This window comes from Delphinus delphis, chromosome X (genome assembly GCF_949987515.2).
Source record: "Delphinus delphis chromosome X, mDelDel1.2, whole genome shotgun sequence".
Classification (NCBI taxonomy): Eukaryota; Metazoa; Chordata; class Mammalia; order Artiodactyla; family Delphinidae; genus Delphinus; species Delphinus delphis.
The window spans coordinates 1,731,141-1,744,618 of NC_082704.1; the positions used below are offsets into that span (position 1 = coordinate 1,731,141).

Below are 13,478 nucleotides of genomic sequence, written 5' to 3' on the forward strand. Positions count from 1 at the left end.
GAAAAATTGTCCTGCCCTTGCATTTTTCCCGGAAGCAGCTGTATTTCTGCTGTCCGCCTCTAGAAAACAGAACAATTAAAAAAAAAAACGATCAGGATTTCATTTAGTAAGCACCCACCGGGCTTTTACTTTTGCACCCGGCCCTGCGCTGACCTCTTGTTATATTCAAATAGGGAGAGCGACTGGTGACTGTCACGCCACAGCTCCCGCTCAATGGGGAACAGACAGGCTAAACAAGAGCCAAGATGGCTGCTGGGCCTGGCGTGGCACGTGGTGGGCCTGGCGGCCTCCTTCCAGGGACCAGCCTAGGAATTGCAGGGGACCCTATGCCACACCTAACCCCGCTCACAGTCCAAGGCTGGATTCTGTCCAGCTCTGCAGTTTAAGGTGCCCCGGTTTAATTCGAACTCCGTCCGCCCAGTTGCGCACACTGGTGCAGGGCGGGGCGAGGTCTCCCCCTTCCGAGGGGAAATGGTGGGCGCCACGCTGCTAGGGCGCAGCCGCGAGTGGGCCGTGTGCAGCTCTGATGGGCGGGAAGCGGGGGGAGCGGGGGCGGGGGGGGCGGGGAGCAGGGGCGGGGGGGCGGGGAGCTTGTAGCCCGACAGCCCCTTTCCACGGGCTTCCGGCCCAGTGTGCACCGCGCGAGCCGTGGTTCCGGACGCGTGGTGGTCGTGGGGTACAGGCGCTTCGGCCTGTAGGCACCTCCAGCAGGTACTGGTCGGGGCCCGGGCACAGAGAGCCATCCAGACCGCGTGGGGTTCTGCACAATGACCCTTGCCATCTCCCTTGGCGTCCCAGGGGTTGGTGGCTACAGGTTTCCCCTGGAAATGGGATCCCACTGCACCAGGCATTGGCACCGCATCCATTCCGTGCCATTTCCAGGCACCGCGACCAGCCTAGGAATTGCAGGGGAACCTATTCCACACCTAACCCTGCTCACAGCCATTGCGGTCAGGACTAGTGGCTCTGGGCCTTATCCTAGAGGGAAGGTGGCTTCAGCCCTTCCTCCCCTGGTCTCCACCAACTTCCACTGACCACGTGTATTCCTGCTCTGGAATGAGGGACGTTTGAGGTAGCGGGTGTGTGAGGGGTCGTGGGGACTTAGGGAGGAGGGCTTAGGTGTGGGTGGGGACAACAGGGGAATGAGGGCGGGAGGCTTGGGGACAGTAGTTGGACTTGAGTGAGGCCAGGGCTTGGGACGGGGATGATGCTTGGGAAGGGGGGGGACATGGCTTGAGTGGGGGCAGGGATTTGGCTTGGGTGGGGGCAGGGCTTTGTTAGGGATCGGACTTGAGTGGGGGATGGGACATGGGAAGGGGTGGGGCTCGGTGGGGACAGGGATCGGACTTCCCTAAGCGTGGGGCTTGGCGTCAGGGGCTGGGCTTAGGTGGGGGTGGTGCTTGGGTGGGGGTGGGACTTGGAGGGGGGACAGGGATCAAACTTCCGTGAGGGGAGGCTTGGCGTCAGGGGTGGGGCTTAAGTCCTCCGTCGTGCGTCAGTGGGGGCAGAGTTTGAGGGAGGGGGTGGATTGGAGGGCGGGGCAATAATCATACTGTAGGATCCCTCCCCTACTAGCACTGTATACCAGTTGAGAAGTTTCTTTTCTTTTTTTTTTGAATTTTTGAATTTTATTTTATTTTTTTACAGCAGGTTCTTATTAGTCATCCATTTTATACACATCAGCGTATACATGTCAATCCCAATGGCCCAGTTCATCACACCACCACCCCTCGCCCCCTGAGCAGTTTCCTGTATCCCTGTACCAGAGTGCCTCTGTAGGCTCAGAATGGGCACAGCCTGAGCAGGGCCGTGTGGGGTGGAACCGTAGCAAAGCACCTCTGCCTCGCCTTGGACAGATGCAGTGAGGCAGTACCACCTCCCCAGCACCGGGAGCTGCCTCTGGGCAGAGCTAGAGGGCAGGCCTAGTGTTGCGTGTGGGTGGAATCCCCGTATCTGCACTGCCGGTGGGTCCCTAGTCAGCATGGTGAACGGCTGTGACGTAGACGTATGTCGGGAGAGGCTTCTGTAACTTCCTGGCAAAAAGCCGGAGGGGTGGGGTTGCCTGCCAGGGTTTCCAGGGTCTACAGGGTGGGGTCACACCTAGGGTGAGGGTTGTCTGTTTCAGCAGTGTGGCACTGTAGACCCTTTTTGGGTCCCTTTTCTGTCCCTGATTCTAGCTTCCACACAGTTTGAAACGGTAGGCTACTGTTTTTCAGCACGTGATCCTTGCCGCCCACCCCCATGTCCCCTCCCCTCCAGCGACAACAGGACACTTCTTTGGTTGGAGGCCAGTGACATCCCCTGTTGCTCCTTAACCTTTACCACATAGCACCCCTCTGCGATGGAAACCCATGGTCCCCGCCGTTCTCAGTATCCACGGCAACACTGCAGCTTGTCACACGTTCTCCACACCCACCAGTTTCATTGCCTTGTGCAGAGAGAGCTCCAACCATCTTTCTCATTTGTCAGACATTCTCTGAGAAAGGAGGGAACTCACATCTCCGTCCTCCAACCTTTGCCCCAGAGAAGTGGGTACCGGGTGCCCTGGGCCTGAACAGCCCTGAGGCAGGGAGTGGGACAGCCTGCTGTCCTCTCCCGTTTGGCGGGCTTTGTCAGGCCCCTCCTCCTGACGCTGACCTTTTCACCACAGGCACCTGCAGTACACACAGAGGAGTCCTTGGACTTTGAGGAGGAGTGCACGGCAAGCCGAGGTCAGCAGGGAGGGGCGCTTGGCCTAAAGACACCTCTCCAGCAAATGACTGGGGAAGCCCTGAAAAGCAGGGCCTGGATCTCTGTGACCAGAAGTGGGGGTAGTGCGTGGGCTTTGAGTCGGGGTGGGAGGGTGCGCGTGAACGATGCTGTCACCCCATTTGCATTATAGGCTGTGCAAACCCGGAGCGATTCTGCCTCCATACTTGGCCTTGGCTCAGATTTCCAGAGTCCCGCTCAAACTCTGTGGCTGACTACTGCCCCTAGTGTTAGATCAGTCCATAGATAGTGGGAGCAATGCCTGTGAATCTGTTGGAAGATTGGTGCAAGGGCATGGACCTGGACCCCAGGAAGGCCCTGCTGATCGTGGGCGTCCCTGTGGAGTGTAGTGAAGAGGAAATTAAAGAGACCCTGAAGGCGGGCTTACAGCCCCTGTGTGCCTACAGGGTGCTGGGCAGAATGTTCAGAAGGGAAGACAGCTCTAAGGCAGTTCTCATTGGATTGGCCGCCCAGGTCAATTACGCTACGGTGCCGAGTCAGATCCCAGGAAAGGGAGGTGCCTGGGAAGTGGTGGTGAAGCCCCGTAGCCCAGATGATGAACTTATCAACAGACTGAACCACTTCCTGCAAGCTGAGGGCCGGAGAATGGTAGATGTGGTCAAAACCCTGGGGTATAGCCCTCGCCCCGAGGAGGGACAGCCAAAAGGCTTGGCCCAAGTCAGGCCGCCAGACCCGCAGCCTCTGCGAGAAAGCATGTGGTACCGAAAACTGAAGGTGTTTTCGGGCAGCACTTCCCCAGGCCCGGGCGAAGAGAACTTTGAAGCCTGGCTGGAGCAGGTGACTCAGATGATGCAGATGTGGCGGGTGTCTGAGGTAGAGAAGCAGCGGCGTTTGCTGGAGAGCTTGCGCGGCCCCGCCCTGTCCATCGTGCGGATGCTCCGGGCCAACAGTGGCTCCATGACCGTGGCGCAGTGCCTGGACGCCCTGAAGCAGATCTTCGGGAATAAAGAGAACTATAGAACCGCACGCTTTCAGCTGCTCCAGACCTTGCAGAAGCCCGGAGAGAAAGTCTCTGCCTTCTTGCTGCGGCTAGAGCCCGTGCTGCAGAACGCTGTGCGGCACAGCCCCTTGCCAGTGAGAAGCGCAGACATGATTCGCCTGAAATACATCCTAGCCCAGGCCCACGTGAGCACTGGCCTCCGGGACAAGCTCATGGTCTTGGATCAGCGAGGCTGTGCGCCCACCTTCCTGGAGTTGATGCAGCTCGTTCGAGACGTGGAGGAGTGGCAGACCGCCGCGGCAGTGACCAGGGAGAAGCAGAGGCAGGCAGGAGGGGGCCACAGGGCCTCTGGCACCCAGGTAGTGGCAGAAACCAGTGTCCCGGTCCGTCCGGTCATGGTGCGGGCAGGGCAGTTCCATGACAGCAGCACTCAGACCGTCCAGGAAGGGGCTACCCTGTCACTGAAGCGCAAGCAGGTGCCACGCTGCTGCGAGACTGGGGAGGAAGGCCACAGCCAGGCCGCGTGTCCTAGGGCCGAGGACCAGCCCCCGGCAAAGCAGGCGCCTCAGCCCGCAGCAGAAGAGCCGGGAAACGAGATGCGGGCTGGGGCCGGGAGCCACCCCGAGCCCCAGGAAGCATAGGCTCAAGGTATCCAGGCACCCCCTCCCCTAGCAGGCAACACAGATATTGCAACGAGGGGAAGGGGCAGCCCACAGAAACAGTGGGGGCCTTGACTGGGGCACAGGGGCAGGGCAGCCAGGCCGAGGCCCCGCCCCAGCCCCCGCAGCGTCCACCAGCTGTTAGGGACTCCACCAAGCAAGCCGAAATCAGCTCAGGGAGGCACCGGCGGCACAAGCGGGAAGCCACCATACGCAGCACGACGCGTACCCGAGCCTCAGACAGAGACCCCAGCACAGCAGAGGCTGACAAAGGTATAGTCGGGGGCTCTGGCGTCAGCCCTGTCTTCTGGCCACCCTCAAACGCCCACCCTGGGGGCTCTGAGCTAAGGGTGTGACGGGCCCCCAGGCCACGCAGGGCCTAGAGGTGCCTCCCCCGGGGCCGCCCCTGCCAGGAGGAGCCGGCGCTGGCGAGGAAGGGCTGTGGGGCAGAGAGGAGATGCCCCGGAGGGACACCGCAGGGTCCAACTTCACGATCATCTACACCGCTCGAGGGGAGCCCCGGGAAGGCAGCACCCTGGAGCCTCTGCGCAGGTGAGGGCAGGAGCAAGTCTCCTGCCCCTGCAGCCTGAAAGGGCAGTAGGGGCAAGGACAGCAGACACTGAGGAGACGATCCCACGCGAGAGCGTCAGGTCAGCTTGGCAGGCAGGGCGCTGAGTCCCTGGTTGCCCAGTACCCCACAACTGGCTTTGGTGTGAGTGGGGGTGCAGGGAAGCGTTTGTTCCAAAGGAGGAGGAGGAGGGAGGAGGAGACGGAGGAGGAGGGAGACTTGGAGAGGAGGGGGAGGGGGAGGGGCGGGAGGGGGAGGGGGTCCGGGCAGGGTCCAAGAGAATGAGTTGGCGGGAGGAAGGAGTGTTTAGTTCTCCCTAGGTTTGTGCATGGCCACTGGAGACGTGGGACTGGCCTGGAGGACCACAGCTCACAGCTGCCAATGCCAAGGCCAGCCCCAAAGCCTGCCACCTGGGAGCAGCCCTGAGTGGCCAGCCCCGGCCTGGGTGAGGGGCACCTGCAGATGGCTGCCACCCACACTGGCCTGGGAGTCGTTAGGGGCCACTCCAGGTGCCTGGGCCTCCCTCCTGAGAGGGGACCCCTATTCATCATCCCCTGGGGCAGGTTGCTCCCTGTACTGGCAAGCCCAAATGTGTCCCTGTAGGCCCCAGAGGAACCCAGGTGTCAAGGAACCCCCCAGCTCCCGCTCCCCTCCCCCCAACACACACACCCTAGCCATCGTCCCCCGCAGAGCCCTGAGGTGCGCCACGTGCCAGCCAAGGCTCTGGTCTCTGTGGGCCAGTGTCGTGAGCTCAACGTGTGCTTTCTGGGCATAGATTCAGGCCCAGCGCTGCCTGTTGTTGTGGAAATGTGCATGTGTTCTCCTCTGAGCAGTCCACCCCGCCCCGGTCGCGGCGCCGAGACACGAAGCCCAGTCTCAGGAGCCGGCAGGAAGGACGGGATGGACGAGGTCACAGCCAGCGCCCACCCCAGGACCTGGGAGCCCACCCGGGACCTTTGGAAGGAAGACCTTGACCGGGGCTGCAGGAGGTCTGCGGGAGGCCCCCCAGGGCTTGTGTTCTGCTGGGCCACCCCGTTGTTCCTCGGGACTCCACGTCCCCGGCTCGGTGGCGTGCGCCCTGCTGTGGGACTGTCCTGTGCCCGCCATAGGGCAGGGCCAGGCCCCGGACATGTGGGCCAGAAATGGAGGATCTGCCCTGGGGGGAGCGGGCATGGCCGGCGCCCATCTTCCTGGCGAGAGGCCACCCGCGGGGCCCTCAGGAAGGGAGACTGTGGGGAGATGGAGGGCCGCCGGGTGGGGTGTAGCGGAGGCACCTTTTTGAGGACCCTGGTGGGGCCGGGACCCGTGAGCTCCGGTGGCCGTTAGAAGTTCCTCTGTGTGTTGTTATGCCCTGTGTTCAATGGTTTCAGTCAATGTTTCTGTTTAATAAATTTCCCTGAACGTTTCATCTGAGTCTGGCCTCTGCTGTGGGCAATGGCGTGAAGGGGCTGCTGTGGTGGGGTTAGGGTTGGGGGCAGCAGCAGTGGCCTGGCACCCCGAGTCGGCATGGAGGTACGGTCCGGGCAGGGTCCAAGAGGGTCCATGTGGTCTCCTGGGCTGGATGGAGCCGGGCGGCAGGGCCTTGTGGGCACGGGCCATGGCTGGTTGGGTCCCCGGGAAACTCGGGGGGTCCCCGGGAACCAGTGGGTTCGGTGTCAGGGGGAGGGGGAGGGACGGCAGGCAGGACCGGAAGCTCCAGGATCCCTGGCAGCTCTGTGGGGGCTCGGGGCACCCAGAGAGTTCAGAGACGTCACGTGTGCCCTCCCAAGGACCAGCCGGCCACAGAAGGGTCCGGGCGTGAGGTCAGAGGCCCCTGCCAGGAACGCAGTGCAGGATTCCGGGGTGGGGGTTGTTTGCCCACCTGCCTGAGATCGTCTGCCCCTGCCGTCCCGCAGCGGCCCGCCCTGGTCTAGGCGCTGAGGGACGTTTGGGGACCTGGGGCTATGGGGTGGCCGAGGGAAGGAGGGCCGCCCAGCAGGAGTTGCAGAGCCCTCAGGCCCTGGGTGGGGGCACAGAAAGGCAGGGAGAGCTGTCCTCCACTTTAAGTCCCGGGCGGGGCGGCCCCCCGAGGGGCAGGGGCGCCCCGTCCCTGTCACACTCCCTGCATCACTCCTGTGTCCTGGGAGCAGGCAGGAGGCGGGGGGGGGGGGTTGGGGTCCTGTGAGTGGGAGGCTGTAGATGGGGCCCCGGGATGACCCCTTCCTGCCCAGAGGCTGGCTCTGTACCCCCGGGTCCCTCTGTGCCACCTGAAGAGGGCATCGGCCAGGCTGGAAGGCACTGCTGATCCGGGAGACCCCTCCCAGAGGGCCGCGGCCTGGGGGGCAGTTCTCGGTGGCGGCTGTCATCGGGTTAGGAGCCAGGAACCGTCTTCCTCGACATCCCTCACCCCCGCCACCCCCCCCCCCACCCGGCCCGGGTCCTGCCTTCTCACCCCAGGGAATGGATGAGCCCGGTGCAAATTGGGGGCTGCCCTCCATCTGCCTTTGAAAGGATTCAGAGTCTTTGGGGGAGGGAGCAAGGGATTGGGCCCCTCCCTGCAGGGTGCTGTTGGGAAGGAGGTCCCGAGGGCCATGTCTGCAGCCTCCTCGGCCCAATGGGCTTGGTCCCTTGTTGTGGGGACACTTGGATGTGTCCCATCATGCTGCATTGCAGGATCCAGGAGAGGCCCCAGGTGGGGCCCGTGACCGTCAGCAGGGCAATGGCAACCGGCCCCTTTCCAGAAGCCCCTGAGCTTCTGGGGGCAGGACAAGAAGAGAGGGGATGGGAGGGGGCCGGTCCCTCGTCTCTCCCTTATTCAGCGCGTACCTGTGTTTACGTGTTCCCTGGGCAGGTGTGAGTGTGTGTGAGTGAGTGGGAGTGTGCAAGAGAGTGTGTCAGAGCTCGCAGGTGAGTCTGAGTGTGTACTTGTGGGAGTGGTGTGTGTGCGTGTTGGGTGGCTGGTAGTTTTGAGTCCTCCTAGGGTGGCGAGGGGCAGCCACTTTCCCGCCTCTCCCACGGCAGGGGCATCCCAAGGAGGGCCGGAGCCCCCACGCAGGCTGACCCAAGAGGGACCCTGGGAATCAGCCCTCCTCCTCCTGGGCCTGGCACAGAAGAGAGAGGACCCCGCCCCCAGCCCCCGGAGGCCCCTGCCTCCCAGCCTTTCCCTGGTAGGGAGAGGATTTGGAAAGAGGAATGTGCGCTTTTCCCCCATCGGCTCCCTTTTTCCTCTGCCTGGCTCCCTTTTTCCTCTGCCTGTTCAGTGGGACCACCCCTCTCCCTGACCCCACCCCCACCTGCTGGCTCCTTTGCCTAGGGCCAGTAGGCAAGGTTCAAAGACCAGGTGATCTCAAGCCACTTCCCCAGGCCTGGGAGATAGACCCACATCCCCTGGCTGCTGGGGGCCCCCAGAGCTGTGCACCCCAAATTCTTCCGTATCCGGGGGGCCCCGTGCCCGGGAGCTGGCTCTGCCCTCTGAGATTTTCCCCACTTGAAGCCCCCATCATTTGGGGTGCAGCCCTTCTCAAGGCCGCCGTCCTGCTCCAGACCCCACGTCCTCCTCCTGGAGCCTGGAGCCTGGAGCAGGGCCTGCCTCCAGAGCCTGTACTCGGGGGTGGTTCCTGTGAGCACGTTGGCTGTCAGCACCTCGGGCTGCCCTGCTTTTCCCACAGCTACCCACCTGGGCTCAAACTCATGGCTGTCTATCTCACAGTAGAAAGCTTTAGCTCTCTACCTCCCCAGCACCTCGTTGCAAGCCATGGTCCCCATCACAAAGATGGAAGATGAGCCCCTTCAGCAGATTGCTTTCCTATGCTAGAGCATGGCTGGGGCAGATTCCTCTCCACCAGGGCTGCCAGCAAGCCCAGATTACCAGCGAGTACCCTTGCGGCCTGTGGCGCTGTTCCAGGGCACGTGGTACTGCTGAAGACGGGGCCCTGACCTCCTCCCTGAGGCCAGCTCCAGGTGTCCTAGCACATGGCCACCTGGGCCCTGCGCAGGGTGATCCCCACGCTGCGTGCCGTCCACACTGTGCTTCTGTGCACTGCTCATGGCACTGCTTTCCATGGCACCACCGCACCTTGCTTCCAGTCCCACGAGGCAGTCTGAGAGCCATGATCCCACCTGGTGAAACAAGGGACAGCAGAAACCTGGCACTAATGGCCCCGTAGCACTGCAAAGGTGCTGAAGGGTTTGGAGCCTGGGAGAAGAGTCAGCCCTACACCCAAAAGCTTGCATCTCTGAGTACTGACTATGTACCAGGCACTGGGCTGAGTCCCTGGGCCCGCACTCGCTGCTCAAGTCCTTAGAGGAGCTCTGGGGGGCAGGTGAGCACTGTTACGACCCCTCTGCTCCTGTTGAGAACACTGGGCACAGGAGGGTTCAGAGACTTGCCTGAAATGCCCCAGCTTGTCAGCAAAGGCACGGGGATTCCAGGCTAAGCCGGCACGCCGCACAGCCCCGGCCCTGGAGAAGCAGCCACAGCGCTGGCTGGAGACACGTGGCTAGCAGTGCGAGTCCTGGATACGCACCTGAGGGCTTCGAGGCACATTGTTAGTGGTGACAAGGGAGTGATGGCCCCTGGCCTTCCGCTCCTCCCTGATCCCAGGCACGGCCCTGTTGCTGGCCCTCTGCCTCTTCCGGGGCAGGTGTTGGGGTGTCTCTCTGGCATCCCCTGGGATGTCACCCCTCACATCCTCAGGGCCTCGCTGGGTATCTCCCCGCCCAAGTGAGAGGACAAGTGAGGGTGGCCAGGTCCTGCCAAAAATGGAAAACGAGAAGGAAGAGAGCGGCAGAGGGCCGAGGTGAAACCGAGACAGGCCCTTCAGCTCACCGCCCTGAGCCCCGGCTCTGGACAGCTCGCCAGACGCCAGCTGGGGGCCTGCGAACGTGGGCTCCAACCCCAGATCCTGACCTTGGGGGGCCCTGTGCCCTCTCCCACGTGCTGTCTCACGCAGCAGCTGCCCGCAGCCACGAGATGCGGAGACCAGCGCCCGGGCTCTGCGGGGGGCCCAGATGAGGTGGGGCACCAGAGGGGGCCCGGATCGGTGGTGCGGGTGTGGGCTGCACGCCAGGCAGGGAGGACTCAGACCCCCACCGGCACCCCACCCGTCTCGGGAGTCAGGCTCCATGGTAGAGGCCAAGGAAAGGGCCGAGAAGGGGCCTGGCACAGTCTTGGAGTTGGAGGGGGCCTGGCACAAGTGGGGACACGGCCAGATGAGGCTGTGCAGGAAGGCGGGGCTTGCCCCGCGGGGCTGAGCTTGAATGAGGGGACGTCTTTGACCCCCTCATCTCAGGGCCTGCGGGGTCCTTCCCGGGGCGGGACTGGTCCCTGGGGGAGGCCTGGGGAAGGCTCCAGACCGGCAGCAGGGCCTCGGGGTGAGCAGGGCCGAGCCACTGCCCACATGTGTGCTCCAGACCCCGTGCCCCTGCCAGGCTGTGGGACGCAGCCCTCATCCTGCAGCGCCTGTGAGGTTTGAAACAAGGACCTCCTGTCTCCCTCGGCTGTACTTGCTCCCAGGACCGTGCCTCCCTGACCCAGAGCCTCGCACATACCCTGCCCTTGGAGGCCCTCAACCTTGTCGGGCACAGCCCCCAGGGCAGCTCCCCCCAGCCTCTCATCTGCATCCCTGGCTGCTCCGGGACAACTCCTCCCTCTGTGGGGCTCCAGGGGTGCAGCTCCGAGCTGTGCAGGGTCGGGCCCTCTCTCTAAGGCCACAGAGAAGAGAGCTGGGCACAGGGGCCTCCTCCAGGCAGCCCCTGCCACCCCTTGGAAGGGTCCTCCCTCCTTCCCCATGCGGACCCAGGTTTCTCTTCCTTCTCTTCTTTCTCTCCAGCCCTGTTGGGCTCACCCCTCCCTCCAGGACCCTTGTTCTACAAGCTGGACCCAGTCCTCTCCCTTCTCCCCACACTGTCTGCCTTTGCTGTAGCCCTCAGCCCAGTGACTCCCTCCCGTGACTCGGGGGCTGCAGTGGGGCCGGGGAGGGAGATGCTCCACAGGGAAGGCAGAATTGTATTCACCAGCACAACCACTAAGAAAATAACTCAAAAATATAGTAAAAGAAATGAGAACACATGAACATGGTACACTAGAAATGATCTATTTAACACAAAGAGGCCATAATGGAGGAATAGTGGGACGAAAATGACATAAGACATATAGAAAAGAATGGCAGACATGATCCTGTGTTATCAGGAATTACATTAAATGTAACTGGATTAAGGATTAAAGATGCCCAACTTCGTTTGTTTTCAGGGAAATACGAATTAAAACCACAGTGAGGCCAGGTATTGGCGCTAATAGCCAAGCTGGCAGCTGCCTGGAGTGTTTATGAGGTTGAATGTTCCCCAATATGTCTGACACCAGTGTCCATGTTTCCAGGGTGAGCTGTAGCCACCCCCTGCCACTCCAGGAGACTCTCCAAGACCAGCAGAGCGTGTCGCCTCGTCTTAGAGCAGCCTTTAGTCACAACCTCGGGAGGTGTAAGGATACTGGGGATGGCGAAGATGGAGCCTGAGAGAGATGATGGTCCCTGTGTCACCTCGTTCTCAGCGGCGGCTGCTGACTCTTGTCTCCTCAGACTCTGGCTCAGGGGAGATAAAGGCACTTGTGGAAAAGGATTCCCAGTTTTGTAGAGACAAGGGTAGCAATGCTGGAGAACCTCAGGCTCCCTCTGTGCCTGGAATAGCCGTGGGGGCTGGAAATGATTCCCAGGGATCCTGGACTTGTGGAACACACCTCCCAGTGTGTCCTAGAAAATATATGGTTGAGATTTGCAAGGCAATGGAATTCCTGCTCAAAAGATGGCAGTCGTTAGCTGGTAAAATTCGGTTTTGCTGTTTAATGTGACATTGTTTTGCCCAAGGGTGGGTGTGGAACCATTGGGAAATGAATGAATGAATGATCACGACTAGTAAAATGGAATTCTTAGAAAATAGTTTTCCCCTGTAAGATGTCAAATATTTTAGTGAATCCTAATAGAAAAATATTTTATTTGATTTTTTAAAAATTTGTATTGGAGTATAGTTCACTTACAATGTTGTGTTAGTTTCAGGGGTACGGCAGGGTGAGTCAGTTATACACGTGCATGTGTCCGTTCTTTTTTAGATTCTCTTCCCATATAGGTTGTTGCAGAATGTTGAGTAGAGTTCCCTGTGCTGTACAGCAGGTCCTTACTAGTTACCTATTTTGTATATAGTAGTGTGTATATGTCAATCCCAATCTCCCAATTTATCCCTCCCCCCTTTCCCCTTTGGTAAGTATATGTTTGTTTTCTACATCTGTGAGTCTGCTTCTGTTTTGTAGATAAGTTCATTTGTACCATTTTTTTGGATTCCGCATATAAGCAATATCATATTAAAAAAACACACAATGAGATAGCTCTTCACACCAACCAGGATGTCTGGTATGAAAAAGCTGGACAGCAACGTGTTGGCGAGGATGTGAGGACATTGGAGCCTCATACGTATGTGGGAGCATAAAATGGTGCAGCCACTTTGGAAAATGGTCTGGTAGTTCTTCAGAAGATTAAGCATAGAGTATCATAGGATCCAGCATCCACTCCTAGGTACCTACCCAAGAGAAATGAAAAGATATGTTGACACAAAGACTTGCACAGAAATGTTCACAGCAACATTATTCATAGTAGCTGAAAAGTAAAAACAATCCAAATGTTCAGTAACTGATGAATGGATAAATAAAATGTAGTTTATCCAGACAATGGAGTATTATTCAGCCAGGAAGAGTAATAACGTACCAATACATGCTACAATATGGACGAACATTGAAGACATTATCTAAGCGAAAGATGCCAGATGGAAAATGCAACATATTTGATTCCGTTCGTATGAAATGCTCAGAACAGGTAAATCTATAGGGAATGAAAGAGTAGTGGTTGGCAGGGCCCGGTGGAGGGGGAATTGCGGGGTAACTACTTAATGGGGACGGGGTCTTGTCTGGAGGGATGAAACTGTTCTGTAGCTGGATAGAGGTGAGGCTACGCAACACTGTGAAGTTGTCCACTTCAAAAGAGTGAATTGTATGGAAAGGGAATTCTATCTCGATTTAAAAGCAGGTGATTTCTTTATACTGGAGACTACCACAGCTCCTGAGTCAGCCCACAGCAGTGCACACGGAAGTGGATGTGGAACTGCAGTGCCGTCACCGCTTTTCCCTACACACGCGCCATGTGTGCATCCTCACATCACATCTGTGCAGTGCTCGGGAGTACCACCCACGGCCAGTACGACAGGGCACAGGGGAAAGGCCACATCCAGCTCCCCCTGTGCCCATCACTGAGGATGATAAGACCACAGTGAGGTCACTTGGGATCGCTTTCCCACGTAATCATTACATGTTAACATATGAAAAAAGCAACTGGAGCAAACTCCCAGAAGTCCGCTGTCGCCTGAATCAGTTCAGCCCTTCACCACCCCTCTCTGAGAACCGACGTGCAAATGTTCTGGGCAGTTCTGCAGGCGTGTTCCCAGTGATCCGGAATCACTGAGAGGTGCTGCAGATGAAGGGCTGCCCTGGAGTTGAGGTGGCACTGGAGGAAGGGCATGTCCG

The 13,478-nt window shown here is 59.5% G+C and overlaps 2 protein-coding genes across 5 annotated transcripts in view; one reads left to right on the forward strand and one right to left on the reverse strand.

Annotated features, from left to right (window-relative positions):
• LOC132418601 (paraneoplastic antigen Ma6E-like) overlaps window positions 1–13,478 on the reverse strand; it is a 302,944-nt gene that overhangs the window by 223,700 nt on the left and 65,766 nt on the right. The window lies entirely within an intron of this gene.
• LOC132417974 (paraneoplastic antigen-like protein 5) overlaps window positions 3,007–13,478 on the forward strand; it is a 55,275-nt gene continuing 44,803 nt past the window's right edge. The window contains exons 1-2 of one of the 4 annotated variants that reach the window (XM_060001861.1): window positions 3,007–4,641; window positions 4,782–5,018. In XM_060001861.1, the coding sequence (XP_059857844.1) occupies window positions 3,007–4,350 (1,344 nt within the window). In that variant the 3' untranslated portion in view covers window positions 4,351–4,641; window positions 4,782–5,018. Of the gene's footprint in view, window positions 5,019–13,478 lie in introns of all 4 variants that reach the window. The other 3 variants (XM_060001863.1, XM_060001860.1, XM_060001862.1) reach the window with 3 other exon arrangements.